Genomic DNA, 17,785 nt, shown 5'->3' with positions numbered 1-17,785 from the left:
GGATGTGTTTTTGTTTCCCCAGAACTTAAACAATAATAAAACTCTTGTTTATTTATTCTACGAGAAATTTTATTTGGCCGAAACTAATTTATGCGAATGTCTTCGTTTTCGTCTCTGCATCTCTGCCTCTCTGCCTCTCTCTGGTGCGAGGTACTCGCAGGGTATACGAGAATTGTGTATCTGCTGATCCCTTGAATTCGAATCGTATAATTTCCTACAGGATACCAAAGAGTCGGGACACAAATTAGGGCGTTCCTGCTTTCGTTTTCCCCTTGTTTTCATTGTGGTCAGCGTCGCGGGCACTTTTGGAAATTTATGCGCTGTTATTTTATTTATTTGCTTTTTGTTTTGTGGTTACGGGCAATTGCAGGCCACTTTAATTGGGCATCGGTTGCGGTTTATAAAGCATTAATTGCCCCATCTAGTGGCAGAGCCCACCCAAAACCCCTTAAAGACCCCATGTGTATGGTGTACTCGCGGCAGCAGAGGGTCTGTGCATATGAATGGACGAAATTTTATTGCATTTAAATTAATATACACAAATACGTTGAGGTTCTGCCAAGAATAGCAGAAATATGACCGACTAAAAATACAAACAACATTGTTCCGTAAGTGCCAAGTGCGGGTTTGTCTGCGGACGACGAGGTCCCACTGCGGCACGGCACTGGCACTGGCACTGGCCACACGGCGAATACTTAACTTCCGTGATTACTGGCTCTGTTTGTCCCGTGGTGTGGGTGTGGGTGCGGGTGGGGGAGAAACAGTTGTTGGACTCGAAGTGAAATGCATTTAAATTCAATTAATTATGCGACACGCCGTCCATTAGGCGACAGTTGCTGTGAATTATCAATAATCTCGACTAATCTCCTCTGACAGCCATCGGTTTGCCGCCGCCGCCGCTGCTGCTGCTGTCGTGCCTTTTGGCAGCAATTTCGAGTGTACACATGTACATACATGTCTCTATTGTTCACCCCTTCCACACACACACACACACAGAAACAGACACAAGCACATACAAGATAGATATATGTATGTACTATAGTTTATGTAGTATATAGAACGATAGAGGAGGATAAATTATCAGCCATTGAGATGCCGTTCTGCCTTTGACTTGCCCCACAGGTACCAAAGAGCATACACCTGCCTTTGACAAGTCTCAGCAGCGCGCCGCGCGTGTTGATGTGCAGCGCCTCTGTGGGCTCTGAGGGATCCGTAACGTTGCAACTGAGAGATGCTAGCGCCTTGGAGGCAGCAACATCGGCAGCAACAGCAGCAACAGCAACAGCAACAGCGAGCACGAAATCTGCCACATCAACAGGGGGGAATGGCGTTACAACGCTTGCCACGTCCTCAACGTCGGCACTAGAGAATGCTTTGACGATCGGGTATCCGGATCCGGAAATGCTGGCAGATGTCTTGGGCAGCATACAGACAGCCTGTAAGTAAACAACACAATTTTCTATCGACACATACTAACGTGTCTGTATCTCTGTCTAGCTCTCAAGAACAACCACACAATCACAGCCACGACTTTAAGCAATAGCTCAACGAAATCGGCTAATGGCAATCATCTGAATAATCCCAACAAGATAACCATAACTAGGCGCAGTGTGCAGTCCGTCAGCACCTCCACGAACACAACCACAATCGGTGGCAGTCAGAGCCAGAGCCACAGCCACAGCCACAGTCACAGCAAGACAAATACCAGCTACATTAAGAACTGTCTGATTCGCAGCAGCAGCTGCAGCAACACGGTCACCAATGTCACGACGCTGGCGCAGATTATGAGCAACAGCAGCACCAGCAGCGCGTCCAGTCTCCTCAATCAGCACAACAACAACAGCAACTGCAGCAACAGCAGCAACTTCAGCACCGCCTCCTCCGTGGGCAGCAGCATCAGCATCGGCAGCAGCAGCAACAGCAGCAACAGCAGCAGCAACAGCAACAGCAACGACAGCAACAGCAGCACCGGCGGCGGTCACAGCCTGTCCTTCAAGAGCAACGGTAGACATGTTCCTGCCAACAGTGGGTCAGTGGGAGGTGCAGGCACAGTAGCCGCAAGCACTAATACCCCTGGCATTGGTGGCATCATCAGCATCGAAGCGCCGCGCAAGAACCGCCCCAAGCTATCCTCGCCAACGCGACACGGACCACAGCAGTGTCAGGTGCGTATGGGTGTGCGAATCCCCCAACTAATTTGTTGCTCGGTTTCGATGCGGCCTAATCGCTAATTTATCGCCGGTCACTTTGAGCCATGCCAACATGTCAGGACGGCCAGACACCGAGTGCTGTACCATGCCATATCGTGCCGTGGCATATTTATAAACAGACATTAAGGTCGTCTCGGCCGAGTGGCAGGTGAAACGCGCACAGCTCTCAGAAGTGCTCTACCCGCACTTGCACCCCTACCCGCACTCGCACTCGCACCTGAACTCGTATTCCTAGTCGTAAATGTAGGCGTCACATCCACTTGGAAGTAAAATTATATAGCCATAGTCGGGCGTGTTTATACGCAATGCTAAGTGAGCGTAGAGCCCATCTGGTTGGGGGGGCTGCATGTGCTCCATCGGCTGTGCCATCTGTTTATGAATGCTACAAATGATGCATTATTCTTAGAGTATTTCTCTAGCTACCCTCTCAATACGATTTCAACACGTTCTGCTGCCATAAAGAGCTGTTCCATTAGTTTATGTAATACTAATAGAGCAATAATATATTCTCTGATTAGACCTCGCATGAAAGCTGGTGATGCTCGAAAGAGCAGTTTAAGGATCTCCTTTCACTTTCCTTAGAAGCTATGGAGTACCTTTCACTTTCACTACAGTTGTCTTAAGTTGTCTTTCCTAGCAACCACTTATGGCCCCAACTAAAGAATACCTCTCTAGCACCCCTCGCACGACTATTTCAACACGTTTCGACGTCTGTCAATAAAACTGACAGCCGCTCAAAGTGCTGCAATTTAAAGTCTTTCCTTTCTGCGCGTCTGTTAGTTGAGAAGTACGAGTATGAAGTCAATTTTATGACGCGTTTTACGATACTGCAGAGGAAATGTTTGGTCAGCAGCAGGCAGCAGGCAAAAGGCAGAAGGCAGCAGGCAGCAGGAAATGGCAGCAGCCAGAAATTTCACTCCTGCTGCTGATGCAGGAATACTCTCACAGACACATGTACATATCTATAGTTTAGAGTATCGTGTGGCTGGGCTTTTGGTTGTGTTCTCGGTATTTTCGCGGGGTGGTAATTAGGGTGGGTATGCTGTGGCAGCCGCAGAAACATAACGTATACGCAATGTGGCTCATTAAAATGTTCAAATAGCGTCAGCGGCAAGCGGGCTGGTGGTCTGGCGGTCTGGCGGTCTGTGATGGCCACCGCAACAATTTCAATTACCTAGAAATGGAGGTGGATGGAGATGGAGACAGAGGGGGGAGAGAGAGGCCTTCAGGCAATGCTAATTACATTTCACTTGGCTCTTTTCGAACTTTTTATAGATTTGTTGCAAGATCTTTGGAAATGCCTCGGCGCTGGCCAAGCACAAACTGACGCACAGCGACGAACGGAAATATATTTGTGTGCTCTGCTCGAAGGCATTCAAGCGGCAAGATCACTTGTAAGTAAATGACGCTGATCCAATGATCCATTGATCCACTAACCCGTACGCCGTAATCCCCTCGAACAGAAACGGACACATGATGACTCATCGGAACAAGAAGCCTTACGAATGTAAGGCGGACGGATGCGGCAAGTCCTACTGCGATGCCCGCTCCCTGCGCAGGCACTCGGAGAACCATCATGCGGGGGCAGTCACTCCCACCACCAGTCAATCGCTCTCCCCCACAGCCAGCTCCAGCGGGGCGAGCATTAGCAGCAGCGTCGGAGTGGCCACCAGTTCGCTGAGCCTCTCGCCGTCTACGGCCAGCGGGGATGCGAGCTCCCCGGACGGTGCCACGTGCATACGAACGTACATTTCCACGGGCAGCTCCTTGGTGGATGCCGCCACGGGTATCGCTCTCTCGGACGAACAGATCAAGGCCATGAACTTGCCCATCAAGACGGGCATGACCCTGTTGTCGCCCACCACCTCCACATCCTCCAATGGATCCTCCACGGCCTCGTCGTCGTCGCTGTCGTCCTCGCCGTCGACCATCGCGACGTCGGTGGGCAATGGCACCGTGATAGCCAGCTCCCCCACCATCACGCTCAGCGATGGCATCAGCCTCGAGGGCGAGGGCCTGACCCGGGAGCAGCTCGATCTCATCAGCAAGATTATGCAACAGACGAAGCAGACGAGCGCCCAGGTGACCGTCTCCTCGCCCACCAGCGTCAGCTCCTACAAAATCAACACGAACTCGGCCCCGTCATCGTCCAGGCCCCGTACCTGGAACATGCAATTGGTGGGTGGACATCAATATACCCAATCAATCCCCAAGCAGTGCTGAAAGCATCCATACTCTTTTATTCACAGCTCAACAGCGCCCAAAATGTGACGCTTCATGTGGAAGATGGCACCGATCTGGTGGCTTCTTCAGCGAACTCCCCCGTAGAAATCAAGGAGGAAGACGTCGGCCAGCAGCAGCAACTTGTGGCCACCGCCAATCCCCACCTGCTCGTGAAGCTCGACAAGCCCGTCGAGTGCAACCTCTGTCACCGTAAGTTCAAAAACATACCCGCCCTCAATGGGCACATGCGTCTGCACGGCGGCTACTTCAAGAAGGATCCGGAAACGAAGCGCAGCGAGAAGAAGGACTCTAGCGGCCCCCCCCTGCAGACGGCCAGCATCGGAGTGCGTGCCCTCATCGAGGAGAAGATCATCAGCAAGCGCAAGGACATGAACAAGGTGGGTTGATCATCAAAAAATAAAGTATCATCCATCCATCCAGCATTCAATTCGCATCTACTCTTGCCTCTTCCCGCAGGGCGCCTTCGTGGTACCCGCACCACCGCACAGCAGCAGCAACAGCAGCAGCAGCACCACCACCACCCTTCGACGATCGATCAGCGACCTGGAGAGCTTCCTGAATCCGAAGAGCAGCTCTAGCGCATTCACCCAAACGCTCTCCACCAGCACGGCCACCACCACAGCGGTGCTGCCGGCGGCCACAACAATCAAGAGCAGCAACGGGCTCAGCATACAGCAGATCGGGCTGCCCCAGAGCATCGAGATCTTCAGTGGGGGCCAGAAGCAGTCGAAGACCCTCAGTCTTGGCAGCGGCACCAATACGATCACAATCACCACCAATAACGTGCCCACCACCACGACGATGAGTGCGCTGACCGCTCTGAAGGCAGGCGGCACCATTAGCGGCATATCCGCAGCCACCAACACGGATCCCAAGGACTCCACCCTGATCGAGCTGCTGAAGCGCGGCACTCGCATTGCCGTCACCTCCAAGAAGGCCCAGTCGCACACAACCCACAGCGGCACGAATGTGCTGATGACTACCCAAAATAGCACAGGATCGGGCCTGGGAGCTATCACAGAGCTGACCACCATCGGGGGGAGCAATCTCCAGACGATCGGCCGGCAGATCATCACCAACAACAATCGCACGGTGATCATACCTTCCGATGTCCAGGTGGTGGCCACCAAGAGCAAGCTGAGCAGCCTGTCCAGTCTCACGGGAAGTCTGATGAAGACCAGCAGCAGCGTGAATACATCCTGTTCGAGCGGCAGCATCTCCTTGGCCGATGACACGGCCCTCTCGCTGAACATCGCCCCCAGTCAGGAGGGGCACGTTGGCAGCGGGACCGGGGGAGTGATCACGAGCGGAGGAGGCGGAGTGTACACCGTTACCTATACCAGCGATGGCAGCGATCTGTTCGACGACTCAGAGGTGTACAACGTTTCCGACACGGAAATGCTGCTCCAGACAGTCGACTCCATGGAGCTGCTGAACGACGAAGAGGACGTGGCTCAGATCAAGAGCGAACATTCCGAGGACTTTGCCCTGCTCAGCGAGGCCGGCGACAGTGTGCACACCCAGCTGGTGAAGCTGGAGCCGGACACGGGCACCGCCAACGGCTCCTCCAGCAGCAATAACACCAGCACCACCGGCAACACCACCACCACCACGACACCGCTGCCCACCTTCCAGCAATTCCATTCCAAGGAGCTCATCATGCAGAACAGCTCCCAGATCCAGGCGATAGCCAGCATGCGCGGCAGCATCCTGCCCTCTCCACTCCACTCGCCGCTGGCCTATCCGACGCCACCCTCCAGTCACGAGAACATGGCCCAGTCGTCGCCCTTCATTGAGGATGCGGCCGCCCAGTTCGTGGACGCCAGCAACACCTTCTTCGGAGACAAGACGGACTTCTCGCACATCTACTTCAAGACGGACGATGGCCAGCCCATCGAACAGCTGAACGAGAACGACAACGAGAAGATCCTGAAGCTGAAGTCGGTGCTGGAGGAGAGCAGCTTCGATCCCTCCATCAAGGTGGAGGACTTGCTGAATGGCACGGAAGACGACACCGAGTGCGACCTGCGCGAGTTTGCCGAAACGAATCTCTCGTTCCTCGACGAGGACCAGGAGTTTCTCAATGATTCCCGCAATGCCACCTCCCCGCTGTCGGAGTCCTTCTTCACCAGCGGCATTGGCTCGGCGGAGGATGTGAAGCAGGTGCTCCGAGAAGTGCTGCCCGACGAGAACATGCAGCTGCAGCTGACCAGCGAGGAGCAGGGGGAGAACATCATTGATCTCTACTACTTGCCGGGCCTGGGACTGCAGTCCCAGATGATGAACAACTCGGAGGACCCGATGCTCTCCTCCTCGCCACGCGAGTTCGGTCTACAGCGTCAGATGGGGCAGATCCAGGCAACGACTATGCCCCAGCCGATGGAGCAGCAACTCCAGCAAACCACGGCCATCTATCAGCAGCAAGAGTCGGACCTCCAACAGCAGCCACAGCAGCAGCAACAGATACTGCAGCAGCTACAGGATCAGCAACAGCAGTCTCAGCAGATCCTGGTCCCCCAGCAGTCGCTGGGCCAATCGGTGTCCATGCAGGCACAGGGGGGCCAGCAGCAGACAGAATTCATGCTGCCCCTGGTGGGGGGTCATGGCTTTGCGGCGGTTACCAGCCAGAGCCAGTTCCTGGATACCAGTCAGAGCACCATGACACTGCAGCCGCTCAACAGCCTGCTCCAGCCCCTGCTGTACGGCTCTAATGGCACATCCACCACAAACAATGCGGCAGTGCTCACCACCGACTGCCAGATGAATCCCAATGAAGGCCAGAGCACCGCTCTCGATGCCAGCCTGCTCTTTCCCTGCGGCGCCACAGCCCAGGCCTCTGCCACTAATAGCAATGGCAATGGGAAGTCTCTGCTGGCGGCCCTGGCCACATCGGTGCCCACACCTGTGGTAATTGCCACTTCGCCCAGCGTGTCCAATCTGCAGCCGCTGTCGAATCAAACCAATTCCATACTGAAGCGCCGCCTGCGCTCGAACGCTCCCCAGGGGACGCAGAAGTTCTCCAAGTTCCACACCCTGTCGCCGCATCGCTCGAAGCTGCGCAAGCCCTCCCGCACGCACTACACGCCGGCCCCCATCCTCAATCCGGACCGCAAGGGAACAGGGCTGTATTGCATTGTGCGGAAGCAGCAGGGCCAGGGCATATTCGATGCCTTCGAAGATGACTTTGGCGATCCGGTGGGCCTGGTCGACTTCTCGGACGAGTCGAAGGTGAATCTCGGCTCGGCATATCAGGCACAGATACCCTGCTGCAAGCCGTTGGAGGAGGCCGCCAGTGAGCCCATGGGTGCGGACATGATGTGGAATCCCGAGGTGCAGGAGGACGACAAAATCCTGATGCGTTACATAGATCTCAGCAAATCATCGGCCGTGCCAATGGGCAGTCATTCCGAGGAGGTGGCCCTCCACACGCTGCTCAAGTCGCAGGGCAATTCGGCGGCGGCGGTGCTGACCCTCCTCCAGACGCAGTCCAGTGCATTTCAAATGAAGTGGACCGCCTTCGAGCTGGAGCAGTTCCTGCGTGGTCTGGAGAAGCACGGCAAGGACTTTGGCAAGATTGCCAGCGAGGTGAGTGCTGTGGAAGCCTTTTCCCCAAACGTTTTGTCATCCTCCTTTGTACAGCTTCGCACCAAGTCCTCGGGGGAGTGTGTGCAAATGTATTACTTCTGGAAGAAGCTCTGCGTGGACTATAAGGTATCGCACTTGAAGATGGAGCCAGTGACCCACATCGTGCCCGCCGTGGAGAAGCCCTATGTTTGCGAGATTGCCGACTGTTCAGCGGTAAGTTGTAGGCCTTAAATGCTGCAGCATGTCGCCAGCTCTAGCACACCCCTCTTGAGACCTTACCCAGCCGAATGACAGCCGTAACAAATTCACACACACACACAACATCCCGCCTCACCTCACCGGCTCTTTCTGTTTACTTTCTTTTCTGTGTACTGTATATAATGCTCTGTACAAAATCAAATCAACCAAATCAACCCCTCCGCCCGCCCGTCCAAATGTAGAGCTTCAGTTCGAAGGCGGCGCTGCACGGCCACGTTCGCATACACGCTTTTGGCCGTAATGCCAGCAGCAACAACAGCAACAGCAACAACAACAACAGCAGCAACAGCAACAACAGCAGCAGCAACAGTACGCAGCATGCCCCGGCAAATAATGCCACAAACAGCAACCAACAAAGTTCCAACAGCTACGCATGCGCGCCCCTGTCAACCAACAGCGGCACTAATCCATCAAGCAATGCAACATCAGCAACAGCAAATGCAACGAATCTTAGTGGCAACAGTGCCACCATCAATGGCGGTGGCAACCCAAACACAACGACAGCCACGTCCTCCTCGACTCTGACAGCCTCCAAAGTGGAAACGGGCAACACGAACGCCACTGCCCCGCCCACTGTCAAGGAGGGGGAATTTCCCTGCAAGGTGTGCGGCAAGTAAGATTCCCCCCCAAAGAAATTTCTACCAAAAAACACTCGTATAACCAACCAACCAACAAAAAACAATCAAGTGAAAAACCATAGACAAAATTCAGAAATCCGCAAGCGATTTGAGTGCCCGTGTATTGACTTGAGTTGAGATCGTAAAGCACGCTATATCGTAAATTATTTACCATGCCAGCTCTCGAGTATTCGTAAACGTAAACGAGATCTTGAGTTTTTAATTAGACTTTGAGTTGACTGAACTTTCTTCTTATTGTTTCGAAAGATCTCTTTTTCTTTTGTTGTGTTCATCAATTGTTCGTTTTGTCTGTCACTCACTCAATCTCTCTCGTTCTATCTATCTATCTATCTATCTATCTATCTATCCCTATCTATGATTACGTACGAGTATAGTTTTTGGCCTTGAGTTTGTAGACATTATGAAGCCTTGAGTTCCATTCTATCGTATGTCAGTTTCCGACTTCTCTGCCATTTAGTTAGAGTTTTCATCAAGCGATTAATTAATTGTTGTTATTGTTGTTGTATTGTATTGTTCCATGATCAAACAAAAATTCAAATTACGAATACAAACAATAAATCGAAATTGCAATTTTAAAGCGAGGAGTCACAGCTCGCAAATAGATGTAACCGGAACTGATATCAGATCCACAAGTTCACACAAACAGCGCGACTAAAGACGCCAGGCAGACGCTGGCAAATCGCCCGGTAAGTAAGCAATTTTCACTCTTTCGTTTCCACCATTCCACTTCCATTACGTTTCATTTCGGTATTACCCCCTCTTCCGTTCTCCACACCACACCACTCCATTCGATTCGATCTCTGTTCTCTGTTCTCTGATCTCTGATTTGATGTACAATTGTTTCGATATATGTACAATACAATTACGTACCTAAGAGCAGCGCTAAATGCCTCTTGCATTCGATATCTTATCTTTTGTAAATATACTAACTAACAAATCACGGGGCTGTTCTGGGACTGGGGACACCTCTAAGCAATTGCTACATTTCCTCTGTAAATTGTATACCGCTCGCTTGGGACGTGATCTCTGATCCACTACTACTACTACTACTACTACTACTAGTGTTTACGAAATTGGTTTACGTACATCTGGTATATCTGGAATTTTGGTCAAATTTGTTGCATTGAGATCACCGCCCGCGGCGAGTGCGGCTGTCTAGTGTACTTCTGCTATCATCATTCAAGCGCACACCAAACAAACTCTCCACTTTCAATTCTCAACTCTTCTGTTTTTCCTACAAATATATGTATAAATGTATTTATTAAATAATTTTATTTGTTTCGATTTCGGTTTCGTTCCTAAAAACAATCAACATGAACTCTCTATTTTCCATGGTTATTGATAACAACAAAGCAAATTTTAACTCCACACAAGGCTAAGTAAGAGGAAGTGAAAGTGACAGAAGAATATCTCCATATCTCCGCATGCTATCCGCCCTATCTATCGTACCTAAGCATGCCCTACTACATATACTCTTGTGTTAATTGTGATAATCGCTGCCTACTCTATGTGCTTCATTATATCTAAATGTCCAAAATATCCACTTAGTGTGCATTCTAGCTGGTAGAGATTGTAGCTCTCGATGATCGCAATACACATGCTCTCATGGCTGACTTTTTCTCTCTCCCTCTGTCAGAGTCTTCAATAAGGTCAAGAGTCGCAGTGCTCATATGAAGACGCATCGGGTTCAGGAATCGGATCCGTCGCCCAAAAACCAGCAACAAAAGCAGCAGCTGAGCAATCTAGCAAATATTATCACAGGATCAGTCACTGGGACAGGGACATCGACAGGCACATCGACAGGAACGGCATCGGGATTAGCATCAACAGCCGCCTCATCAGCGATCGCAACGTCGTCTTAGAGACCGGGAGATCGGAACAGAAATAAGAAATACTTCCAAAAAATTAAAAGATTTAACAAATGAAAAATCGATTGACAATCGCATTAAGCAAGCAGCGTTAGAATTTACTCTTAGACGAATTTGAGTCTAAAAATCAATGTCATCTGTATGTAGTAGTTAAAGGCATTTCTCCATTCAAATCAAATCGCTCCTTCAGTCTATCTCCAACTACGTCTACTCTATCTATGTAGAATCTATCTAACTATCTATCTATCTATCTACCCAAACAAAAAAACACCTTCTCTTTCTATCTAGATATCATCTAAGTAGGAAACACTTTCGACTCACTCTAGGGTTTAAGTCTAGCCAATGATTGGTACAAGTTCAAATTGAATTGTTATTAACTATTGTAGGCAAGTGCAATATTTATGTTGAGATAATTCTAATATACCCTACCGTATTTTTATATCGTAGTAGGCGTTTATTCTGCTCGACTCGACTGTAGGTGTAACTGTAACTCTATAACTTTAAAACACACGGAAAACAGAAAGCAAAAAACAGAAAGAACTACTGGCTGAGGCTAAAGCTAAAGCTCAATCCAAATCTATGATAAACAGATTAACTAGCGCATAATTACTGTTAACTACAAGTTTTTTCTACTCCAAATACTCGTACATAGTTGCAACACACTACACTACACTGATACTTTACTAGAGCGATAAAGGTGTAGCCCCTAAGAGAATCTCTATATATATACATACATATATACATGCGAGTATAGTATATGCATATATGCCTAGACTTACGATATATGCGATATATGATTGTTGTTCTAGTTTTAACGACGCAAGTCAGCAACTCCAAGTAGTTGAAATTTTACCTAGATCGTACTTACATACACACAGACATACACACAGACAGACATACATACTACCTAAAGAAACCCAAAACTACTGTACTTAAACTATGGCTTAAAAAACGACAGAAAAAAAACAAACAACAACAAAAATCCATAAGAAAATCTAGTGAAATCAAGTGATATTGAGTGAGATCAAAAACGATTTTAGCTAAAAATGAAAAAAAAATTTAACACTTACACATACACACACACAAACACACACAAATCTAATGCAATGAAATCGAAATTATGGAAAATTTTAACTTTAATTTTAACGCAATGTTTTAGGTTGTAAGGCACTGTACATAAGATACCCCCGTAGGGATACCCCTTAAGGAAAGATAACTTTCAAATTTCTCCAAAACGCATAAAAGACATTAAACTATTGATATTTCTAGATTTATCCCCCAAGCTCCCAAGCTCCCCAGCCCCCTCTACCACATCAAGTTTCCCACCCAAGTCCAAGTCCAAATCCTTACCTCAGCACCCAGGAAGCACACACAGAGAGACAGTACAGTACAGTTTTATATAGACATAGGTTATACATAGTAATTATATACATACATATAATTATATTCAATTAAATGGTACAACAGTAAATCTGCCAGTAATTTGAAGCAACAACAACAACAAGAATCACACGTTTTCCATTTGGACAGTGAGCTAATGTACTACAACAAATTGATCAATTGATTCAAACGTTTTTGAGGCCAGTACCAGAGCCGTGCCGTGCCGTGCCGCGCCGGGTGGTATATTATTGACGATGGCGTATATTAATCTAGTTTAATGTAAACCAATGCATGCAAAGCTAAAAACCAAAAACCAAAAACCAAATTAAATATTCGTATTTAGTCTAATATCTTCTGACCCGACCCTATCCCCCGTACACCTACGACTTCCCACAGATCCCGACGGAGACGGAGACAGATCCAGAGATGAGTATGAGATTGAGAAGAAACTATTAGCAATTTTTACGGTTGTACTTTGCCAGTTGTGTGCGTAAGATTTACTTATCGCACTGTATACAAAAACCCACTCTATATATGATGTTGTAAATATCACAGACATAAATCAGACCTGACTCCAAATTACTCAAACTATGGCCATCCGGTGCGTTGGTTGTCCTTGCCATGTGTTCGCTTCCCCCCCCCTCTGACTTAGTAATACTTAGTAAACCATAACCATAACCGTAACCATAGCCATAACCATAGATTTAGTTAATGGATGACATAGTTCTTGGATATTTTTCGGTGTTATATACAATAAGTGTAAGCGGATATACATAGATACGAGATACAGCTACAGCAACCCACCATAAAGCACCTTCAAGAACTGTTTGTTGTGGGCTCTTCGAAGCCGTTCAAAGACTTTCTCACGTACAATAATCTGTTTGTATGGCATCCACCATAACGTCTCTGCTATTTTCCGTTTCCATTTCCATTTCGATTTCCGTTTCAACTCTTCTGTTCTGTTCTATTCTATTCTGTTCCGTTTCGATCTGTTCTATGCTAAAATGCCTTCAAGCGTAAGTCTTAAGTATTATAAAATAAAGTATGTATCCAACAAAATGAATGTTTATCCTTAAGTAAGTGTTGAAATCTAGACGTATACATAATTAGCTTAAGTTTGGATGTGTGTGCACTTTGTTGCTTTTCAAAAAAGTTTCCTAAAGACAAACAGACGATAAACGTGAAGATATTTGTATTGGTTCTACCATCTAGATCTAGTCAAATGCAATAGGTTATTCGCCAAAATTTATTTATATTTATATTTTATTTCATTTTAAGCCTTGTTTACTGTGCAAAAATGTTTATCGTTTACCAATTAAATGATTTCAACTGTTTCATTTTTCATACGATCGTTTTGCATTTTTATTTATTACTATACTAGTAACATAACGAGTAACGAGAAAGACAATCTGTGACAAGTATCTTGTGCTATTTTCACCTTTTTCTCTGAATCTAATTTCAAGAATTAACTCGGCTACAGCTACAGCGACGCGACGATCCTCGCCGCGCCTCGCCTCGGCTCGTGGCTCTGCTCACTCACTTTATTCGAATACTCTGCGTTGTGATTGTTCATTAAGCGAATGTAAATGTAAACCGTATTAACGCAATACTTATACTTATACGTACGATTAATCTGTATAATCTGTATATAAGCCTAGTCAACCCAATTCCACATACCAATCAAAGGCCACAGCCAAAGGCCATGCCAAAAAGATATGCCACGCGCATCTGATGGATGGATAACCGAATTCTTTTTAGCTCAAAACTCAAGTTCAAGTGATCAATAATACGAAATTTGATTCTAACTCAAAGCCATTAAATAGTTCAATGTGCAACTCATCAATAATTTTGCCATTCAAGATAAGTACTGCATGTATATGTAAATGTGTATTTTGTACAACTTACAGATACCATATACCAAATACCATATATAACTACCATATATGTATGTATGTCAGACCTGAAAAACAGGGGGAAAACCAAACAAAAAAACAAACAAACAACAACAAAAAATATAAAGCGTAAAATGCAACTGAATTACTTCGAATACAATACAAAAACCTTTTGAAATTGAAAACGATTGATAATAGCTATTAGACATATCAATTTTATTTAAAACGAATCGAGAAAACATTCAATATATATACATATATATATATATATATGGGTATATATACACGACTGTGTATGTATATCTGTGCAAGTTTGCATTCCTGTTTAGCCAGTAAGAGGAAATTTTAAGCAACATCGGAAAGTGCAATTGCAGGTGCAAGTGCATAATGATGTGATCTACGAGTATATATATATAGTAATATAGTAATTAGGGGATCTTCTGTTAGGCACAACTTTCACTACAACATCTACGCTTCACATGCGACATCTCAGAGTATTTAGACTGACGAGTAATAAAAGAATACGAAATTGTGAGATCGCAGCTTTGGATGAATTCTTCAGCCCGCTCATTCTTGTGCCGAACAAAGTATCGATCATGATCTATGCCTATACCTATATGTATATTGTATATGCAACGCATTGCGAGACAAACTTTACCGCTCAGTATTATCGAGAGGCTCGACAGGACCGGACCGGACCGGGCCGGACCCCTGATCCTCGATTGGGGGCGGCTCGCGGCTGGCGGTCGGGCCGATCGACCCTGCTATGATTAAGTACCATATATACAAGAACTACACAAATCTACGATGTAAGTTTTAACTGTAATAAGTATGCAATGATACACTTTTATAAAGAAACACAAACTGTTACTTTATGGCATTTAGCTGAGATGCTGTAACCTCTTGTTGAACGTAATTTGTACAATACGTACTACGTAGCATGTAAATCTATCTAGCTCGCAACATGCCGACACAGATGCAGATACAGATGCAGATACAGATACAGATACACCCACACATAGAGGATATATGTATGTATGTATTTATACAGTACTAATATTAATGTGTATCTGACACATGTACATACATAAGAGTAAATGTAAACTTAAATGTTTTCGTGGTTGTAAACTGATGATCAAAATAGATATAAACGATTTTACATGCTTTCATTTGAACGCGGCAATACTTTAACTTTGCTTTACACTTTTTGGTACCTAACAACATTGTACTTAATAACAACCGGCACATATAATGCATTTCCTTCAACGAAATACGCGTAATCTCTTTATTTTGTTCGTTTCGACTCAATCATTGTTTGTACCAGTCTTACAATCGCATAGCAAAGTCTATGAAGAGAAAATGTAAATGGGAAAAGCGTAATGTTTTCCTGAAAGCTCAAACACTTTGATAAGAGAAGATCAATGTAAACGATATTTGAAAAAATCATGAATATTCCCTCCAAATAATTTTTAAAAAATTATGTATTTGCTATAGACGTCAAATCTCTGATAATTGTAATTGAAATGCGTATAAGGAGGCAGGTGGCAGGTGGCAGGCAACAGGCGGCAGGATGGCCTGTTGAGATGGAGGGGATACGGAAACGAATCTGTCTATAATGGAGGTATATTGTATTTAGCATGATGTTACCAGTTACATTTAACATAATTACGATTTAAATGATTATTGTGTATTGCATGTGTATGTGTAATGTATGTAATTACATGGAAACTCAAAAAAAACAAAAAAAAAAGAAATGAAAAGAAAAATGAAATCTAAAAAGGATACATTTAAGAAAATCAGAAACTATGGCACACTTTTGCCATTTAATTGTAGTCAATTCTTCAAATGCATTAGATGATAAGTGTGAAGATACAGATGATAACGACGATGATGATGACGATGACGATGATATATGGACACTATTTTCTAAACATATTACAACAATAATTTATGAATTTGTTGGTAATTTTATACATATATATACACAGTTATTGTACTTTTGTTAGCTAGCAAAACGACAACGACAACTTAGGTAGCGCTGAGGTAGATAAACTTTATGAATGTTGTACCCAAAGCCCACGCCCCGGACACCAGCGAGAGCACTCTGTACAGGCACCGAGCTAGAGCCCAGCCTCACGGCACGACGACAGCAGCAGTAGCAGCAGCAGGAGCAGGAGCAGGAACAGCAGCTGGACCTGTGTCGTGTCCCCTACCAAGTTAGTTAGGTCCGCGTCCCTCACATTCTATCCTTAGCAAAGAAGAAACTCTTACACACTTACACACTCACCTACTCTCACTAATTATAATTATAATTATAATCTATTGTATCTGTTGGATTTGTTGTACTCTGCCATTTTTGGTGTGATATTCTATTGGTTGTGGCGGCTCTTTTTTGGGCCGTTTTACACGTTGTTGCATTTCTACTAATCGCATTGAGCCACAATTTCTCGGCCAACGCATGATCGAATAAGAAAACCAAAAACAAAAATACATACATACATACATGCATATATATTTAAACTGATTCGATTTCCCATTGTTGTTTTGGTTGTACTACGCCTACATGGGTTCTTTGAATTCGTTTCCACTAACTGTAACTGATTGCCAAACTTTGTTAACCATTTTAGTCCATACATACGTACACACATACTTTTAGGTTTAAGCACTTTGTAATTTAATCGAACATGATTTGAGCAAACTTAATGAAAATGAACTAAACTTACAAAAACACAAAATGAAAATAAAGTGGTGGTCGTAACTAAAAAAAAAAACCAAAGCATTTTTTAATTTTCCGGAGAGGAATGATTGCTAATAGTTTTTCTGTCATTTTTTTTAGATAGTTCAATATGGGAGTTTCCATTCTGGCCTTCGTACGACAAAATGTAAAAACAAATTACCTAATGTTACGTTAAAACAAAAACAAAAAACAAAAGGAGTTTTTGAGGTCGGGGTACAAAATTGCAAAACTCTGCCAATTGGGGGGTATAAATACATATCTGTGAAACACTTCTTATGCATATATGTACATACATATATGAAATTTGAGTAACAATTTTCCAAGTTATTAAATATTTACCTTACTTTCCATAAATTTAGAAAATAATTTGGGCACACAATAATATGGAAGTAGGTTACTATTGACTTTTAATATGTTTCGGCATAGTTGAAATCATATAACAAAAATGGTTAGATTCAAAATTCTGTTAATTTTTCAGTATGTCTTAATTTTGTGCTACATGTCAATTGCACATCTTTACATCTACACACTACTACGACACAGCTGATTTTGTGGAACAGCTGACTGCCTGGCAAAGAAAAAGAGTACAAATTTGAATTTCTGGTTTTTTGTTTTCGCCCTTTCTGTTTTTGCCATTATTGTTTATTTAGAGCATCCAACAACCGGCAAACGGGAATGGGTGAAATAATCTTCTTTGTTTCATAAACGACGCCGGTTCTCGGCAAAGCTTTTCTATAAAGCTTTTTTTAGGCGCCAAACTTAAAATTTTCATGAGTTCCAGCCGCAAAGTATATAGAGGAAATATAGGGACCAAAGTGGGCTTAGGTCCCTCCTGCTCTCTTTTTTGGGACTTTTCTGATGGGAAATACTCTCTTCGTGGAGGGATTTTTCCCCCGCCACAATGTCCTTTTCAGCTCAACAATTTCCCTTACATTCCATACTCACTTACGGCGCATTCCATCCTCACTTACGT

General features: G+C 45.4%; 1 protein-coding gene across 8 annotated transcripts in view; it reads left to right on the top strand.

The window, feature by feature from the left end:
* Nucleotides 1–15,814, top strand: part of LOC6896758 (mucin-5AC) — a 34,697-nt gene extending 18,883 nt beyond the window's left edge. For 5 of the 8 annotated variants that reach the window (XM_033376450.1, XM_033376449.1, XM_015183362.2 and 2 more), the window contains exons 3-11: nt 1,123–1,438; nt 1,498–2,165; nt 3,486–3,604; nt 3,674–4,388; nt 4,460–4,831; nt 4,911–8,039; nt 8,094–8,252; nt 8,480–8,910; nt 10,572–15,814. In XM_033376450.1, the coding sequence (XP_033232341.1) occupies nt 1,180–1,438; nt 1,498–2,165; nt 3,486–3,604; nt 3,674–4,388; nt 4,460–4,831; nt 4,911–8,039; nt 8,094–8,252; nt 8,480–8,910; nt 10,572–10,797 (6,078 nt within the window). In that variant the 5' untranslated portion in view covers nt 1,123–1,179 and the 3' untranslated portion in view covers nt 10,798–15,814. Of the gene's footprint in view, nt 1–1,122; nt 1,439–1,497; nt 2,166–3,485; nt 3,605–3,673; nt 4,389–4,459; nt 4,832–4,910; nt 8,040–8,093; nt 8,253–8,479; nt 8,911–9,513; nt 9,622–10,571 lie in introns of all 8 variants that reach the window. The other 3 variants (XR_004468365.1, XR_001451519.2, XM_015183364.2) reach the window with 3 other exon arrangements.
* Nucleotides 15,815–17,785: the final 1,971 nt, after the last annotated feature.

Source organism: Drosophila pseudoobscura, chromosome 2 (genome assembly GCF_009870125.1).
Source record: "Drosophila pseudoobscura strain MV-25-SWS-2005 chromosome 2, UCI_Dpse_MV25, whole genome shotgun sequence".
Taxonomy (NCBI): domain Eukaryota; kingdom Metazoa; phylum Arthropoda; class Insecta; order Diptera; family Drosophilidae; genus Drosophila; species Drosophila pseudoobscura.
This window is presented reverse-complemented; position numbering and strand designations above follow the sequence as displayed.